Source organism: Lampetra planeri, chromosome 43 (assembly GCF_965212315.1).
Source record: "Lampetra planeri chromosome 43, kcLamPlan1.2.h2, whole genome shotgun sequence".
Taxonomy (NCBI): Eukaryota; Metazoa; Chordata; class Hyperoartia; order Petromyzontiformes; family Petromyzontidae; genus Lampetra; species Lampetra planeri.
The window spans coordinates 759720-776389 of NC_136149.1; the positions used below are offsets into that span (position 1 = coordinate 759720).

General features: G+C 53.5%; 1 protein-coding gene across 1 annotated transcript in view; it reads left to right on the forward strand.

The window, feature by feature from the left end:
- Window positions 1-226: 226 nt before the first annotated feature.
- The window catches only part of LOC144732546 (glypican-6-like), a 117831-nt gene continuing 101387 nt past the window's right edge, over window positions 227-16670 (forward strand). Inside the window, exon 1 of the mRNA XM_078613971.1 lies at window positions 227-1085. Coding sequence (XP_078470097.1) covers window positions 839-1085 — 247 coding nt within the window. The 5' untranslated portion in view covers window positions 227-838. The remainder of the gene's footprint in view (window positions 1086-16670) is intronic.

Consider the following 16670-nt stretch of genomic DNA (forward strand, 5'->3'; position numbering starts at 1 on the left):
TTATCATTATTATACACTGGGAGCACGCAGCAACCGCCCTGTCGCGGTTTACACAACTGGACAATTGGCAAAGTGGAGAAGTCTCATCGGACCTTGCGTCAAGGCGAGCACAGGGGCCGCTGTGCCCACGCAGAGGAGAGTGCAGGGGGGGGGGGCAGGGGGGGGAGAGGAACCAAAGGGAGGGAGGGAGATGCGAAGTGGGTGGGAAAGTGTGATTCGAGCTATCGGCGATCCGTGTGAGCGCGACATTCAGAGCAGAGGCACGGAGCGATCCGCCTTAATTGAGTCCACAAAGGGAGGGAGCCAAGCCCGCAGCGGACACGCGCGTGCTGTCGAGTGCGACTACAAAGAGAGGCTCTTGCCCGAAACGTCGCTTATCATATATCTTGTTTCCATTTAAGGCGGGGTTATCGACGAGCGAGTGGTGTTATCGACGAGCGAGTGGTGTTATCGACGAGCGAGTGGTGTTATCGACGAGCGAGTGGTGTTATCGACGAGCGAGTGGTGTTATCGACGAGCGAGTGGTGTTATCGACGAGCGAGTGGTGTTTTTTTTTGCGTGACTCGAGTACGGCAAGAGGTGTGGACATCTCGCACGCACGACGGCCACACAGTAACCGTTGGGAGCATCATCATTGTTCCTCCGCCCGCACACACGCACGGCGTGCACGGCACGACACCTCGCACGGCAGCTCTCGCGGAGAGCCACTTGGATAGCGAGCCGCACGCAGCCGGCGGCGGGCAGGAAGCTACCACACGTCCAGCGCGCCTCGAGTCGCCGTCCCAGCGAGGAGGAGGAGGCACAGCGAGACGCACGCGGAGGAGACGGCACCACGACGATGTCGTCTCGCGTCCACTCGGCTCTCTCGCCGCCGCTGTCTTGCCTGGGCTACGGGCAGCATCAGCTGCTGCTGCATCGTCAGCTCCTGCTGCTGCTGCCGGCACTGCTGCTGCTGCTGCTGGGGGGCTCCGGCGTGACCGCTGCCGGGGATGCCGCGGGCTCGGCGCGGGCTTGCGGGGCGGTGCGCCAAGCGTACGCGGCGCGGGGGCTCCCTGCCAGGGGGGTCCCTTCCCACGAGATGGCGGGTGAGTGGAGTGTGTGGGTGTCGGTGGGTGGGTGTCTGTGGGTGTGTGTGGGTGTCTGTGGGTGTGTGGGTGTCTGTGGGTGTGTGGGTGTCTGTGGGTGTGGGTGGGTGTCTGTCTGTGTGTGGGTGTCTGTGGGCGTGTGGGGGTCTATGTGTGTGTCTGTCTTTGTGTCTGTGGGTGTATGTCTGTGTGTGGGCCTCCCCTAGGTCGACTCAGCCTCAAATGAGTACCTGGTGCTGAGTGTAAACATCGGCACTGGGGAGACAAAGGCGGTCGGGCGTGGTGCTGGCCACCCACCCCCTCGTGTACCGTTCCGGCCTTCATAGGTGCTCGCTAACAGCCCCTACAGTCTGTCAAGGCTATATGGGGGATCTTTGTCTTTGTCTGTCTGTGTGTCTGTCTGTCTGTGTGTGGGTGTCTATGTGTGTGTTTGTGTCTGTGTGTGTGTGGGTGTCTGTGTGTGTGTCTGTCTGTGTGTGTGTGTCTGTGGGGAGCGGCAGTGTAGCGGGCAGCGCTATGCTGCGCTACGAACCCGGCGACCCGAGTTCGATTCCCGCTCACGGCCAATATCGGTGACGATTATCTGAACCGGTCCTGGGCCTCCCCTAGGTCGACCCAGCCTCAATTGCGTACCTAGTGCGGTTTCTCAACATCGCCACTGGGGAGACAAAGGCGGGCGGGCGTGGTGTTGGCCACCCACCCCCTCGTGTGCCGTGCCGGCCTTCACAGCTGCTGCTCGCTAACAGCACTTGCCCCTCCAGTCTGTTGAGGCTACACGGCGGCGTGCGGGGGGGGGATTTTTGTCTTTGTAATGTGGTCTATGCGAGAGTTGGGGCTGCCATCAAGCCAGCAGTGGATAGAGAATGACTTGATGACACCACAGCTGTCAACCCACGCGGTTTATTCCGAATTCTTGTCACGGGACATTGAGTTTTCACGTCCACACGGCGAACAGCCGTTTCAATACGCGCACAAAGAATGTGTTTTGTCTGTTGGTGTACCTCGCTTGTGATGGGACTTTGCAGGATGAACGCTGAGATTTATAAGGCCACGGGGTGACCAATAAGGTCTGAGTTGGCCTGTAATAAGGTAGGGCACTGACAAGGGGTTGACAGGTTTGTGATATACGTGATATGTATACACACGCAGAGTAAACATTAACGTCATCGTGGAGCATATAAATAACACTTCATAAGCCGCCTATTCACTGACTCCCCACTTCTGTGCCAATATACACCCCACCCCCCACCAAACATGTGTCGTTGATTCAAATACAATGGCAGACATGCAAGACACATGTATGTACGACTCCTTGTCAATCGCAAGTCCTGTCGGGCACGAGGGGAGGAGGGGTCGTTGTGGCCATACTTCACCGAGCAGGTCCGTGCGGGTTGTTTGGTGAGAGGCGGGGTGCGGGTTGTTCACTGCTGATTGCCGCCGTGGCCGGGAATTGAATTCAGGTGGGCGGGCTCACAAAGTGGCGGTGCGCGCACCGCAGCCCGGCAACTGCTGCTGCTGCTGCTGCTCGAGATCGCACCGCACGCGCCGTTCACGGGCGGTGTTCACGGGAGTTGTTCACGGGAGTTGTTCACGGGAGTTGTTCACGAGAGTTGTTCACGGGAGTTGTTCACGGGAGTTGTTCACGGGAGTTGTTCACGGGCGGTGTTCACGGGAGTTGTTCACGGGAGTTGTTCACGGGAGTTGTTCACGGGAGTTGTTCACGGGCGGTGTTCACGGGAGTTGTTCACGGGAGTTGTTCACGAGAGTTGTTCACGAGAGTTGTTCACGGGAGTTGTTCACGGGAGTTGTTCGCGGGAGTTGTTCACGGGAGTTGTTCACGGGAGTTGTTCACAGGTGGTGTTCACGGGAGTTGTTCATGGGCTGTGTTCACGGGAGTTGTTCACGGGAGTTGTTCACGGGCTGTGTTCACGGGAGTTGTTCACGGGAGTTGTTCATGGGAGTTGTTCACAGGTGGTGTTCACGGGAGTTGTTCATGGGCTGTGTTCACGGGAGTTGTTCACGGGAGTTGTTCATGGGCTGTGTTCACGGGAGTTGTTCATGGGCTGTGTTCACGGGAGTTGTTCATGGGCGGTGTTCACGGGAGTTGTTCACGGGAGTTGTTCACGGGAATTGTTCACGGGAGTTGTTCATGGGAGTTGTTCACGGGAGTTGTTCACGGGCTGTGTTCACGGGCTGTGTTCACGGGAGTTGTTCACGGGAATTGTTCACGGGCGGTGTTCACGGGAGTTGTTCACGGGCTGTGTTCACGGGAGTTGTTCATGGGCTGTGTTCACGGGAGTTGTTCATGGGCGGTGTTCACGGGAGTTGTTCATGGGCGGTGTTCACGGGAGTTGTTCACGGGAGTTGTTCACGGGAATTGTTCACGGGAGTTGTTCACGGGAGTTGTTCACGGGAGTTGTTCACGGGAGTTGTTCACGGGCTGTGTTCACGGGCTGTGTTCACGGGAGTTGTTCACGGGAATTGTTCACGGGCGGTGTTCACGGGAGTTGTTCACGGGAGTTGTTCACGAGAGTTGTTCACGGGAGTTGTTCACGGGAGTTGTTCACGGAAGTTGTTCACGGGAATTGTTCACGGGCAGTGTTCACGGGAGTTGTTCACGAGAGTTGTTCACGAGAGTTGTTCACGGGAGTTGTTCACGGGAGTTGTTCACGAGAGTTGTTCACGGGAGTTGTTCACGGGTAACAGAGTCGTTGACACGAGCACGCCGCGTCGGCGTCTCGTCGCTTGAAACTTGCATGAGGCGCGTGCCCACTGCGCGTCTCCACCACCGCCACCACCGTCGTCAGCATCGTCGGTGCCGTCACCTCGCGAAGCGGCCATCAGTCCCGACGAATTCCCACCGCGACGTCCGCGTTTCCGCACACGACTCATCCCCCCCCATCCGTCCTTTGGCTGCCATTCCATCGCCGGTCTCGTCCACAGGCCATCGCTCCCTCGACGTAGACGTGGTCTGCCCACGACGGCTTGCCGCCCTTGGCAGCGTGGCGCCTCCGGGTTTTGCCTTTTTGGTTTTCCCCTCTTTCTCTTTCTCTCGGTGCAGAACACGGAATTCGCGCGAGCTCCGTGTTCTGTGCCCCACGTCGCGCGCCTTCCGAGCCGTACGCCGCAGCCGGAGCTGGGGTTAGTCGACGCGTCAATGAGACGTGGACACGCGCGCACGCCTCGCTGTGTGCGTTGGAATACGCACGACATTGGAATACGCCGATAACATTTTTCTCGTGAAAACAACAACAACAACAACCACCACTTCCATCCTGTTCTCGTTCGCTTCTTTATTTTATTTTAATTACAATCTGCTTTTCATAATTGTCTGGGGTATACTTGGCATATTATGATCCGCTGTCAAATTACAGACGATGCATTCCTCGAGAAAATTGTTAACTATTTAGCACGCACCAGAGGTGGGACAAAGTCATTGTTATGCAAGTCCAAGTCGAGTCACAAGTCATCAAATTCATGACTCGAGTCTGACTCGAGTCCAAGTCACATGACTCGAGTCCACATCTCATAGGTGGGACAAAGTCATTGTTATGCAAGTCCAAGTCGAGTCGCAAGTCATCAAATTCATGACTCGAGTCTGACTCGAGTCCAAGTCACATGACTCGAGTCCACACCTCTGGCACGCACACTCTCTTATTGCTACTACTACTACACATTGTTAACTATTTAGCACACACACTCTCTTACTACTACTACTACATATTGTTAACTATTTAGCACGCACACTCTCTTATTGATACTACTACTACACATTGTTAACTATTTAGCACGCACACTCTCTTATTGATACTACTACTACACATTGTTAACTATTTAGCACGCACACTCTCTTATTGCTACTACTACTACACATTGTTAACTATTTAGCACGCACACTCTCTTATTGATACTACTACTACACATTGTTAACTATTTAGCACGCACACTCTCTTATTGATACTACTACTACACATTGTTAACTATTTAGCACGCACACTCTCTTATTGATACTACTACTACACATTGTTAACTATTTAGCACGCACACTCTCTTATTGATACTACTACTACACATTGTTAACTATTTAGCACGCACACTCTCTTATTGCTACTACTACTACACATTGTTAACTATTTAGCACACACACTCTCTTACTACTACTATACTACTACGACGCTCGTTTGCCCAGGGCAACCACAGTGAGCCTCACGTCTCTTTTTCAGGAGGGTCCTGCCAGGTTTTCGCAGTAAGTAGGGGGCGACGATTGCCGAGTGCGATGCTAATTGAGTGACTTGCGGTATAATTCTTCCAATTAGGACCAGGACGTCAGCGCGCACACAGCGGCCTGCTACTTACACACGACGTCGCACGACCTTTACCGTCCACCGCGTGGCACAAGATGCACGCTTTTTAAAGGTCACTGCAGTGGCAGCAATAACCAGGGCGGGCCGCCGGATTCGAACCGTGACGCTCGGCAACACGCGGCGACCGGCGCTACCGCTGGGGCTGTCACCGCCCCGACGTGTGCAGTGCATCGCTGCAGTGCCGATTGTCAATTCTTGCCGACGGCGAAATATTAGCGGCGAGTGAGATACCTGAAGCAGCTCTGGGTTCCCCCTCACCCCACTTCACCAACTCGTAGCGACCAGCGCGGTGCAGTGTGGTCCCAGCAACACCCGTGACCGACATGGCATGTGGAGACTTTCATCCAGCAGTACTTTGACAAAAGGGTCATCAGTTATTTCGCTACTACTATTACTATTATTCATAGTATACTTCTTGAGTCAGGTCACGTAGTGATCTGACAAAATGTGTGTTGTTGACACCCTCCACCATCGAACGCATCCAAGCACATCGTGTCAGGTTGGTGGGGTTTTAACGACGCCAAAATGTGGCCGGATCGTTCCGTGGCCCGACCCAGAAATCATACTCTGTGAATTGTAACATTTGGCTGTGAAACCCTTTGTTACAACTCGGATGTGGGGTTTGCACTAAATGCTGCATTTAGGAGACTTGGAGCCAAGGGAGAAAAAATAAATGGCAGGAGTGGTCAATAAATCTCACCGTGCTGTCCCCTGCTAGTGAAGAAAGGGCTCACTGCTCCACCGATCGATCGACCACTTGATTGATTGATTGATAGCGAGTGGCCAGTGACCGCTAGTGGCAATGGCTTGAGTCCGGCGTGGTTTTGCACATTTTACGCTGCCCCCTTCGATTTTCGCAGGAGGCATGACTCCAGGGAGTCACAAATCTGACACACCTGGGTGGCGGTGGTGGTGGTGGTGGTGGGTGGGGGCGGGCGGGCGGGTCAGATTTGGGGTTAGTTGCCGAGCAAGATGCATTGGCGTCCGATATCTCTCGCGCAGTTAATCGTTCCCCTTGTTACGTCTGCCTCTCGGAAAAGCGCGGTCAAGTTTATAGCGCGGGCGGGCGGGCGCCTGCGGTCCAAGCGTGATGGAGGCAAAGCGGCGGCGAATCTCGTGGAGTTTTTCACGATACTCCCCGATCGCGATGTGTGCGTGAAGAAAGGCCACCACTGCCGTTAAAACTGTAAACTATTTTTTATTTTACCAGGTAAGGCCCACTGAGCTATTTCGCTGTGTCTTTTAGAAGTGACCTGCCCACCACAAAGTGGCTGGCTTATCATCGTGTGGAAATGTATAGCAGCCAAATACTCTTGAACGCGTGATGTTAATTCTAAATGTGGAGGGAAAAACCGGAGGACCCGGAGAAAAATCCACGTGACCACGGGGAGAGAGACACGGAAACTCCAAATACACAGCAGCTGTCAGGGTCGGGATCGAACCCACGACCTCCTGTATACCAGGCGAGGGAGTTGAATATCGTACCGACATTTTTCACTTAACTATAAGCATTTAGGATGAGGGGGGCTGAGAATTCAGCATGGGGGACGGTGTAGAGGTGGGGGCACACTCCTCTAACCACCCCAAGGTTACAGGACTGCCTGTGGTAAGGTCGCCACCTTTAGCACAGACCAGACTCGAATATATTCCCCAGTCAGTTCAAGGCCCCTTCAACACGACGCAGTCCATCGTGGGTAACCTCCAACACGGCGCCACCACGTCTCGGATGCTACACCCAGGCGGGTCCAGGTCAACGGTAGCGCCCGCATAGGTGAGGGCACCCACGCCTCGTCCGTGCTCGCCTTCTGCGCCCTGCCGACGATCGTCAGCGTTGGGGCCGATTCGGTCGGAGGCCACGTGAACGTTTCGTGAATTGCAGGGCGGAGGGGTCGCGCACGTGCCCAAGTGAATAATGCGCAATCTGCATCGTTAGTGTCACTGCGAGCGTGATATTTGTCAAAGGGCAGATGGGGAGCAGTGACACGGGGCGCCGCCTTACGTCCTCACGGCGGCTGCCAGCCACCGAGAGCGTCCGTGTTGTTGGGCAAGCCGCACGTCGTCAACGCGTCTGCCCCGCGCGCTCCCGCGGCGTCACGAGCGACGAGCCGGAGTCGCGATCCAGAGGTCGCCGCTTCGACGCGACCTCCTGGCGTGGCAGCTGAACCCCCCCCCCCCCCCACCGTAGTTGGTCACTCGGCCGGTCGCACGCGGTGGGGTAAAGTGTGGGCACTCCCGCCTCGTCCAAGACAACTGGGCAGCGTGGAAGAGTAGACCAAAACACCCCTCCAGAGGGCCTCTGCGGAGCTCGCTCTCGTGGCGGGCCTCCCGCCAGCAGTGGCGGGAGTGGGCAATTGCAGGGTTGCGCCTTTGCCTCGTGCTGCTGCTGACCCCGTTGTTGACGCGATGTCCACTCCACGTGCCCTTCGGGAGGGCGCCGAGTCCATCGGTGGCGTGGCGCTGCCACGGATTTAAACTTTCATTGGGGACGGGGGGGGGGCTGTCTCGAGGGTTGCCGCCACCTCTGCTTGTGGTGATCCCGGGGTTGTCGTGGTTAATCTGTAAGTCTCCCCCGGGGCATGACGAGTTCTTATGTTTGACTTGGCCAGCAATCAACCTCTGTGGCATCATCATTAGAGAACTACATTATTATTATTGAACACATCGTGTGGCGATGCTGTACTGGCAGTGGTGCACAACAAACAAAAACACAACAACAACAACAACAACAACAATTAATACAGCAACAAAAAACACAACAACAACAATTAATACAACAACAAAAAACACAACAACAACAATTAATACAACAACAAAAAACACAACAACAACAATTAATACAACAACAAAAAACACAACAACAACAATTAATACAACAACAAAAAACAAAACAACAACAATTAATACAACAACAAAAACACAACAACAACAATTAATACAACAACAAAAAACACAACAACAACAAAACTCAACACATTGGTCAATACACCGCTGCCCTTCAAAGGGGAGCTCCGCACTGCACAGCAGAGTGCCACAGGCCCCCCTTCCTGACGGCACGATGCGTGTGCCCCATTGCTGAGTGCCCCAAGCTCGATTGTCCATTCTGTAAAGAACCGAACAGTGGACCCCTGCTCTTCTGTGTCGAGCTCGTCATCCTTCACCCCTCCCGCACCTCCGATTAGCGCGGTCGGCTACGCGCAGTGCGAAAGAAGTTCAAGGTTCGTAAAGTAAAAACGCATGTGTGTGCAATTTGTGGAGTTTCCGTGCGTTTCTAGTTGCCATAGGGGCTGCACGCACACGCGCACAAACACCGCACGTGCTGGCGTTTGGCCGATCTGCATGAATCTAGTTTCAGGTTTTTTCCCCAAGAGGTGATGGGAAGGGTTTTCTGTTTTGGTCTTTCACGGCGGGTTTTAACGTTTTTCCTTGCCACGCTGAGACATTTTTGCATTTTAACACGTAGCAGGCTTTCGTGACCAATATCATCCATAATAGGTTTTTTTTCAGTTCGCGTAAATACATAAATGTGTCGTTAAAACCCACCACCACCCGACACAGCCAACTAGTAAGGGTTGTCACGTAAACAGAACGTGCCCATTCGTCACTAGTACAGCACACCGGTGTGTTGGAGAGCCAAACCACAACATTTACAATCTGAGTACGACGTTTCGCCAGTAATTTGCATTTATGATGAACCAGATGATCAACATCAACCCTTGGCGCCGTCGCTGGCAGGCGATTTTGGAGTAAATTAAATTTTAATGACAAAGCCATCCCGCTGGGGAAATTACAGCTGATGAGAATAATATGGCAGATTTTGTTCATTACGGATTTATTTTCTCTGCAAGACGACGTTTCATCTCGTTTCTTATTGTGTTAACAAAAAAAAGAAATATATTTGCCAGCGAATATATCAGGATCAAGGGATGGATTTTTGAGTTCTGATTCTAACACTCAAGAGCGTGGAGATTCATGAATAGTTTTTGTAAGAAATGGAATTAAAATTGCTGAACATGGAATGATCAATCCAGAAGGCAATGGTATCGATGGTGACGGTGTTTTCTTTTGTAAAGTTTGTGAATAATGTTAACAATGTCCTTGCAGAAACTAACGGTGGAAGGTCCAGACAGGGATGGATAGATGAAGGCCTCAAAGCACAAGATGACACAGACGGGGTTATGACTGATGATCTAATATTTTGTACTTTTTGATAGAAATAAGAAATACATTTCTCCCATTGAACCACCGATGTAGATGCAATGAAAGGATTTATTTTTCATGATAGAGAAGGTAATTAATTGTTTCGTATAATTTAGTGAAGTCTCCCTCGGCTTCGTTGACAAGCCTAGAATAATCGTCAGTTTTGGCTTTAATCGTCAGTTTTGGCTTTGATAAGCAATATATGCTATGCTTGCAAGTGATTGTTCCAGATCTGTAAATGAACGTCAAGACCAGTTTATCTCCACTGCCTCTCTAAGCAACGTCCAGCTGTTTCGTTGATCATGCACATGAGTTGTGTACCACGGAGTTGAAGAAGAGTGTGTCGACTAAATAGTTTTGTGAAAGGATACATATTGTTAACTACTTCTGATAATGGTTGATTATAGTGGTTCACAGAAGGTACATCAGGAGTAAGGAAAGTCGGATTTAAAAAAATCAAGAATGTGCGAAGAGACTCGAGCAGGTGAGATATGATGATAAGACCTATAAGAAAAGGTGGTGACATCAGGTGGAGGATTTGTAAGGCAGGCAGAGAGATCAATGCGGTAGTGGTCACTGTGAACCACAGAGGAGATTAAGGAAACAGTAATTGCAATGTTGTTTGACATTACCAGATCTAAGATATTGCCTTTCGAATGAGTAGGAGAATAAATAGATTGAGTCGGTCCAAGGGTACCAAGAATGGACAGAATGCAGATGTAGAAGGATCTCTCGGGTTATCTAAATGTAAATTGAAAGCACCAACAATTATATTACCAGAGCAGAAGACAGTGAGCCGTGATACGTAATCTGTGAAGTCTTACATAAAGCCACAATGAGCCTTAGGTGGGTGGTAGAATATACACAGTTTCAGATGCGGAAAGGATGATAAGTGAAGATGGGTGCAGCTGGACAGTTTCATATTCACGAATTTGAAATTATCTTCTTGGTTCTTTCGGTAAAGTCACGTAGAAGGGAAATAACAAAAATAAAATAAAAACATAATAAAATACAATTCTCAATTGAATTTTTATTATTTTATTATTTCCCTTCTACGTGACTTTACCGAAAGAACCAAGAAGATGAATCCCTGCAGTCACAAAAGCTTGAAATCGGAATTTGAAATGAGATTTAGCAATCGCAACCACACCACCACCCCAACATGATGGCCGCGCACATTCAAATAAGTGGTAAACCGTGGAGGAACCGATTCAAGAAAATGGACCAATATCTGATGGCGAATGCCACGTTCCAGTCAGGCAGAGAATGTACGTAGTCCTCTCCACAAGAATATCATTAATATGATCAGTGTTTCATTATCAATGGACCGAATGTTGAATAGGGATCACCTAACAGTCGTTGGGAATCAGTGGGGTTTGGTGTAGACGGGGATTACAATTTTGTGGAGGAGACCTTCGATTCCTGCGCGGCTGTGGATGAGAGTACGTCTTCATCAAGGTGGGTATGTCATAGTTTAAACCTCGACCGCGGTCAGAATGAATGCTGTGTTGATTGCTTTGTCTGGGCGGTTCACTTGATGGGTACAGCCTTTGACCGCGCCGCCACCAGAGTGCGGAGCTTTGGTCGCCGTCTTAACATTCCCGGCATTTGACAAGCGCCGTGGACGTGGAAGCCAGGTCGATGTGAAGTATACTTCAGTCCCAGCAACAACAAAAAGACTCACGGGTGTAACTCGTTGCCGCACTTCAGAAGTAGGTGACGATTGCTGGCGTATAAGCAGCCCAAAACCAACGAGCCACTGGCAGAGCAGCCAAATTGGTTCAGCCAAGATATTGGCTTTTCATGTAATTTTTTACGCTTGACATAATTCCCCACTCGTTTATTTTTTATGCACCCCCCCCCCCGCCCCATTCCTCCGTCCTCTTCCCACCGCGCTTCGCGCAGCTCGTGATGAATCGTCTGCGCGAGAATTTGCCGCCCCGCTCTGCTACGGAGGCCTGTGATCTCGTCATCTCGCCGAGGAGGAGTAGGGGAGGGGGTTTTAGTCGAATCGACCGACCCTCACCTGGTTTAAATAAAACCAACGTTTGATTTATTGAACCGCGCTCGCATCGACCTTGCAGACGCATTAGGGGGAGAGGGATTAAAGGGGGAGGAGATGTTCAGGGTGAGGACGACTTCGCCGCGACGCTCGCCACGCGGAGACCTCTCCCGGACTGGGCGAGTAGGAGTCGTTCATCGCCTTGCTGACTCTGCAAGAGGACCGAGGCAGATTTTACACAAACTCCTTCACGGCTCGTAGTGCCTCTCCCCAGACTCACGGCGCCTGTCCCCAGACTCACGGCGCCTGTTCCCAGACTCGCAGCGCCTGTCCCCAGACTCACGGCGCCTGTCCCCAGACTCACAGCGGTGGACACTTTGTTCGTGCTCGCCCACCCGTTGCCTGCGCACGCAGCGACTCCCAGAGCCATCAACGGTCACGGCCACGAGCGCTAAAAAGGCGCCGCCCCTGCGATGGCCGTCGCACGCCCCTGTCCTGCCGGCCGAGAGAGCCCCCCCCCCCCCGCCCCGCCAGCGCGACCTCCGTAGAGCGAGCCCCCCTTCTGACAGGGTATTTGGTCCACTCTTCTACGTTGGCAAACGTTCGCGCGCCCGACCTCGTCCGTCGTAGCGGCTGCGCCGTGTCGCTCAGGTGCAGCCCGGCGGGTGTGACGTGCGGAGCGGCCCCGCTCGGCCATCTCACGTTGACGGCCCTCCCTCCCTCTCTCCCTCCCTCCCTCCCTCTCGACTCGGCGTCGACTCACCTTGGTGGGCTGCCCCCTCTCCCCTCGGGCTCTTGCGCCGAATCCGCACGACGCCAGGAATTTAGAGTGCCGGCTTTGGGTGATGGTTAATAATGCGGCGACAACGGAGCAAAACGCTCGCCAGAGTCTCGTCACACGGAATCGACCGCACGTCGCCCTGAGCGCATTTCATTGACGGTATTCACGCATTTATTTAAACAGTTTTTATTTTAATTCCGCGTGCCCGTTGTAGCTGCGCTGTTGCACAGGCGTTGCGGCCAAGACTTGCTCACAGAGAGCGCGGGTCAAGAGGTTTCATTTCTCATTTCACATCACAAACACACTCCAAGTTCATCCAATTTTGAGTGATATGGGCACGTAATGGCCTCAACAACGCCCTTCATGACCCTATCTCGGTACTAATCTTACACCTGATCCCCTAACCAATTCCTTAGTCTTATCCTAAACCCAGCGCCGCCTCTTAACTGTATTCTTGATTCCATCCTGATCGCTAAACCCTCATCTGAAATCTTAATCCCACAGTTCTTAACCCTCCCCGACGTCCCCATCCCACACCTCAGGCCATAATCCTAACCCTTGACCCCATTTCTAACCCGATTCCTGTGGCCCACAGCCCTTAACCACATCTCAAACCTTAACCCCCTGCCTTTGCCCTGACCCCTTCATCCTGTGCCACCCCAACCATCCACAAAAGGAAGATGTGGGTCCCATATCTTGGAGGCTAAATGACCCCCCCGCCGCCTCCCCACGCACACACACAGAGAGACACGGCACAACACAGGGGCGTCTTTGTAGATGGCGCTTTAGCGCTGGACGTCCGTCTGAGAGAGAGTGCGAGAGAAAAGAGCCTTCACAAGCAAAGCGCCGTCTGGGTGGGCGTCAATGGGGCTCTTCCCACACCCATCCACCCCCCAAAAAGAAAACCGCCGCTTACCCAAACAAACGAAAGCCCGTGTGGCCTGCAGAGCCGACAGCTGAAAACGACACATTTGCATTAAGCGGCCGACTAAATGGAATCCGCCTCCGAGTTGTTTAAAAAGCTAAACCGCCGCTCCCCGCGGCTGAGGGTGTCGCGGGCAGTGGGGGGGCAGGGGGGGGCGAGAGGGGGGAGGGCGGCAGCGTTCGTCGCCTAAGCGTCTGCGCGCTGACAGGGCTCCTCTCGGCGTGGACATTCCACGGTGCTGTGGCCGGGCGGTGGGGGGCCCGTTTCCCGGTTCCCGCTGCGAGGAGAATTCGACGGCTTCGGCCCAAAGTCGTTCCTCAATTTTTTCCCTTCTAAATCAAAACCTTGGCTCGGACGATGCGCCGAGTCGGAGAAGACAACATCGTCGCTTGCCACAAAGCGGGCGGGGGAGAGGGCGCTGGGAAGTTGCGTGTGTCTGTGTGTAAGTTGAACTTCTTTCGCACTGTACGTGGCCAACAGCGCCGCCAGCCGCTGGCGAACTTCCGACGTTGTTGGCGGCGGCGGCTGAGTTACGAGCGCCGCTCGCCGCCGCTGTCTCTGCGTCTGATATCGTCACTTGAATCTCGACGCCGTTTGAGATCGAGCACCCACGAGGACAGATTGAAAAATGTCCGCAACTGCGACCCGGGGCATTGCCTCTGATTCATCGACGTGTTTTGAACTCCTCTCTCTTTCTCTCTCACCCCCCTCCCCCCCCCCCTTTGGCGCCTCGTTCCCTCCTCCCTTTCATGCGCTTCATTCCTTTTGGCTGCTGCGAGCGCTAATCCCGGATTGTTTGAATGCCAGTCTTGGCCGACAGCAATGGGCCAGCAGTCGGATATTAAAATATAAAACAAATAGCAGCATCTTACGTAAATAAGGGTTAGCTGCACTCAAAACATCCACCGTTTGAGCCGTTTCTTGTGTTTTCTTCCCACATTCTAAGTCAGATTTTTTTTCTCTCTCAAACAATCACAGAGCAGCGGTGAACCCGAGCCAGTTGCAAATTCCGCATTTTAATGGCGGTGAGGGGGGGGTCAGTCTGTCCATTCCTCTTATTTGCTCTGGAAAGCCTTGGTAGGGTTCCCGTGACGGATTTCCATTCGGATCCTCCTCGGATCCTTCTCTGTGGATCTTCGAGCCGTGCAGGAGGAAACCCCGAGTGCCCGGGAGGGAGAACGCCCCCCCCCCACCCCGCGCCCCCCACGCGCCCCCCACGCGCCCCCCACACGCTACGAAGGAGACAACGCTCCGAATGCGCTCGCCAAGTACAAGTCGACCACAACCCACCTGCCGTGCTGCCCCCCACCCCCCCACCCTGTACAGGGGTCACTAAGGATCACTAAGGATACGGCTCCCAAAGAGGTCACAGGAATCCGAGCCCCCCCCCCCCCCACACAGTGGCCGTCCGTTACAATTCGCTTGCCGGTTTGTTTCAGCGTCAATCGACGAAGGGGGTCGCCCCCAACTCCGGAGCCTCCGTCGGTCTCACGGCGCCACGAAAACAACAAGGCGCAATCTCGAATCGGGATTCTTTGGGTCCTCATTTCGAGAGTTACGTCCCAGGGGATGGTAAGGACGGGGGGTGGCGCCGTTTATTGACAGCGCTCACGACCAGGAGACCGCTCACTCCTCCTCGCACTCCTCCTCCGCCTTCTCGTTATCAACGGCGGAAATCTGTGAAAATGTCCCCGTCAAGTGGAATGTATCGTCGCTGTTGTTGCTGCTGCTGCTGTTGTTGTTGTTGAGAGGCGCAGGAATGTTTCTTTGGGCCGGGATCGTTGCGCTTTTGACAGTCCCGTGGAAGCTGCCCATTATTTCGCCCCCACTGCGGAGCCCTTTTGGATAATTAATACCAGAAGGGAGACTTGGCTCTGCGTTGTGGCTCGCTTCCTAGCGCGCTTGGTGAGAAGCGATGACAAACAGACCACGGGGAGCGGAGGGGAGGGAGACGGAAGCACGGAGATGGGCAGAACGGGCAGGCACACGGAGAGACGCGCAGGGCAGGCTGACAAAAGGAGAGAAAGACGGACCGGCAGGCAAACAGGAACACGGACAGACGGAGACAGTCAGATATGTACAAAACTGTAACGAGATGTGCGTTAGACAGACGGACACATTTAGAGACGGGCAGAAATGCATAGAGAGAGCGTCACGGGGAGACAAAGGGAGAAAGACCTGTACGAAGAGAGAGAGAGAGCTCGGTGGACAACAGCAGAGAGACACGGAGATGATGCACGGACATGCAGAGACGGGGGGGGGGGGGAGAGAGACAAGCCACCGTTCGCACCGCCACACGTGGAGGCACGCCCACAGAGAGAGCGACAGAGACAGACGCAGATGGACATGGGGCGAGAGGGACAGCGAGACAGAGAGGGAGAGGATGGATCAATGGGCAAGGAATTTGAGAGCGAGGAGAGAGAGAGAGAGTGAATCACTCCACCGGATAGTGGAGAGTGAATCACTCCATCTGAAGACCTCTGAGGTTCTGACTTTTCGCCCCTGCCAAAAAAATTCACTCGTAAAACAAAATGCGGAGGCTGTGAGCAATTACGCTGACGGGAGGATGTCGCGGGTGTGCGCGTGTGTGCGTGTGGTGTGCGTGTGTGTGCGTGTGGTGTATGCGTGTGTGCGTGTGGTGTACGCGTGCGCGTGTGTGCACGTGGTGTACGTGTGTGCGTGCCGCGCGCGCGAGACCGTGGGTGTTCCCATCCACCCCATCTCTCTGTGGTCAGCAGCAACCCGCTAATGACGATGTAACCGTCTCGAATGTAATGAACTCAATCCGGCCTCTTAGCCGTTGGAAGGGGCCGGCCGGCCCGGTGAGCACGGGCCGGCGTGCGAGTCGCTGCAGGTGGTCGAAGGCCGCGGTGACGAGATGTCAACTCCCTCGCCTGGTGTGCAGGAGGTCGTGGGTTCGATCCCGACCCTGACGCCTGCTGTATATTTGGAGTGTGCGTGTCTCTCTCACCCGTGGTCGCGTGGATTTTTCTGGCCCCACATTTAGAAACGAGCGTTCAGAGTATTTGGTTGCTATAAAGTTCCACGTGATGAGCTACTTCGTTGCGCTATCATTTGTGGCCAAGGCACTTCTGACAAAGAGCTACGTAGCTCAGTGGACTTCACCTGGTAACATCGAACACAGTTTAGTTTTAGAAAGTCTGTAATTTGAGTGCGTTAGTCTTACTTATCCAGGTTCGAACCTGCTTAGCTTCTGAGGTAGGACAGAATCTGGTGCATTCTGGGTGCTTTGGTCATGAGCTACAACCCCCATTACATTGGGACCTCCCGTGGTGCTGATGAGCACGATAAAGTC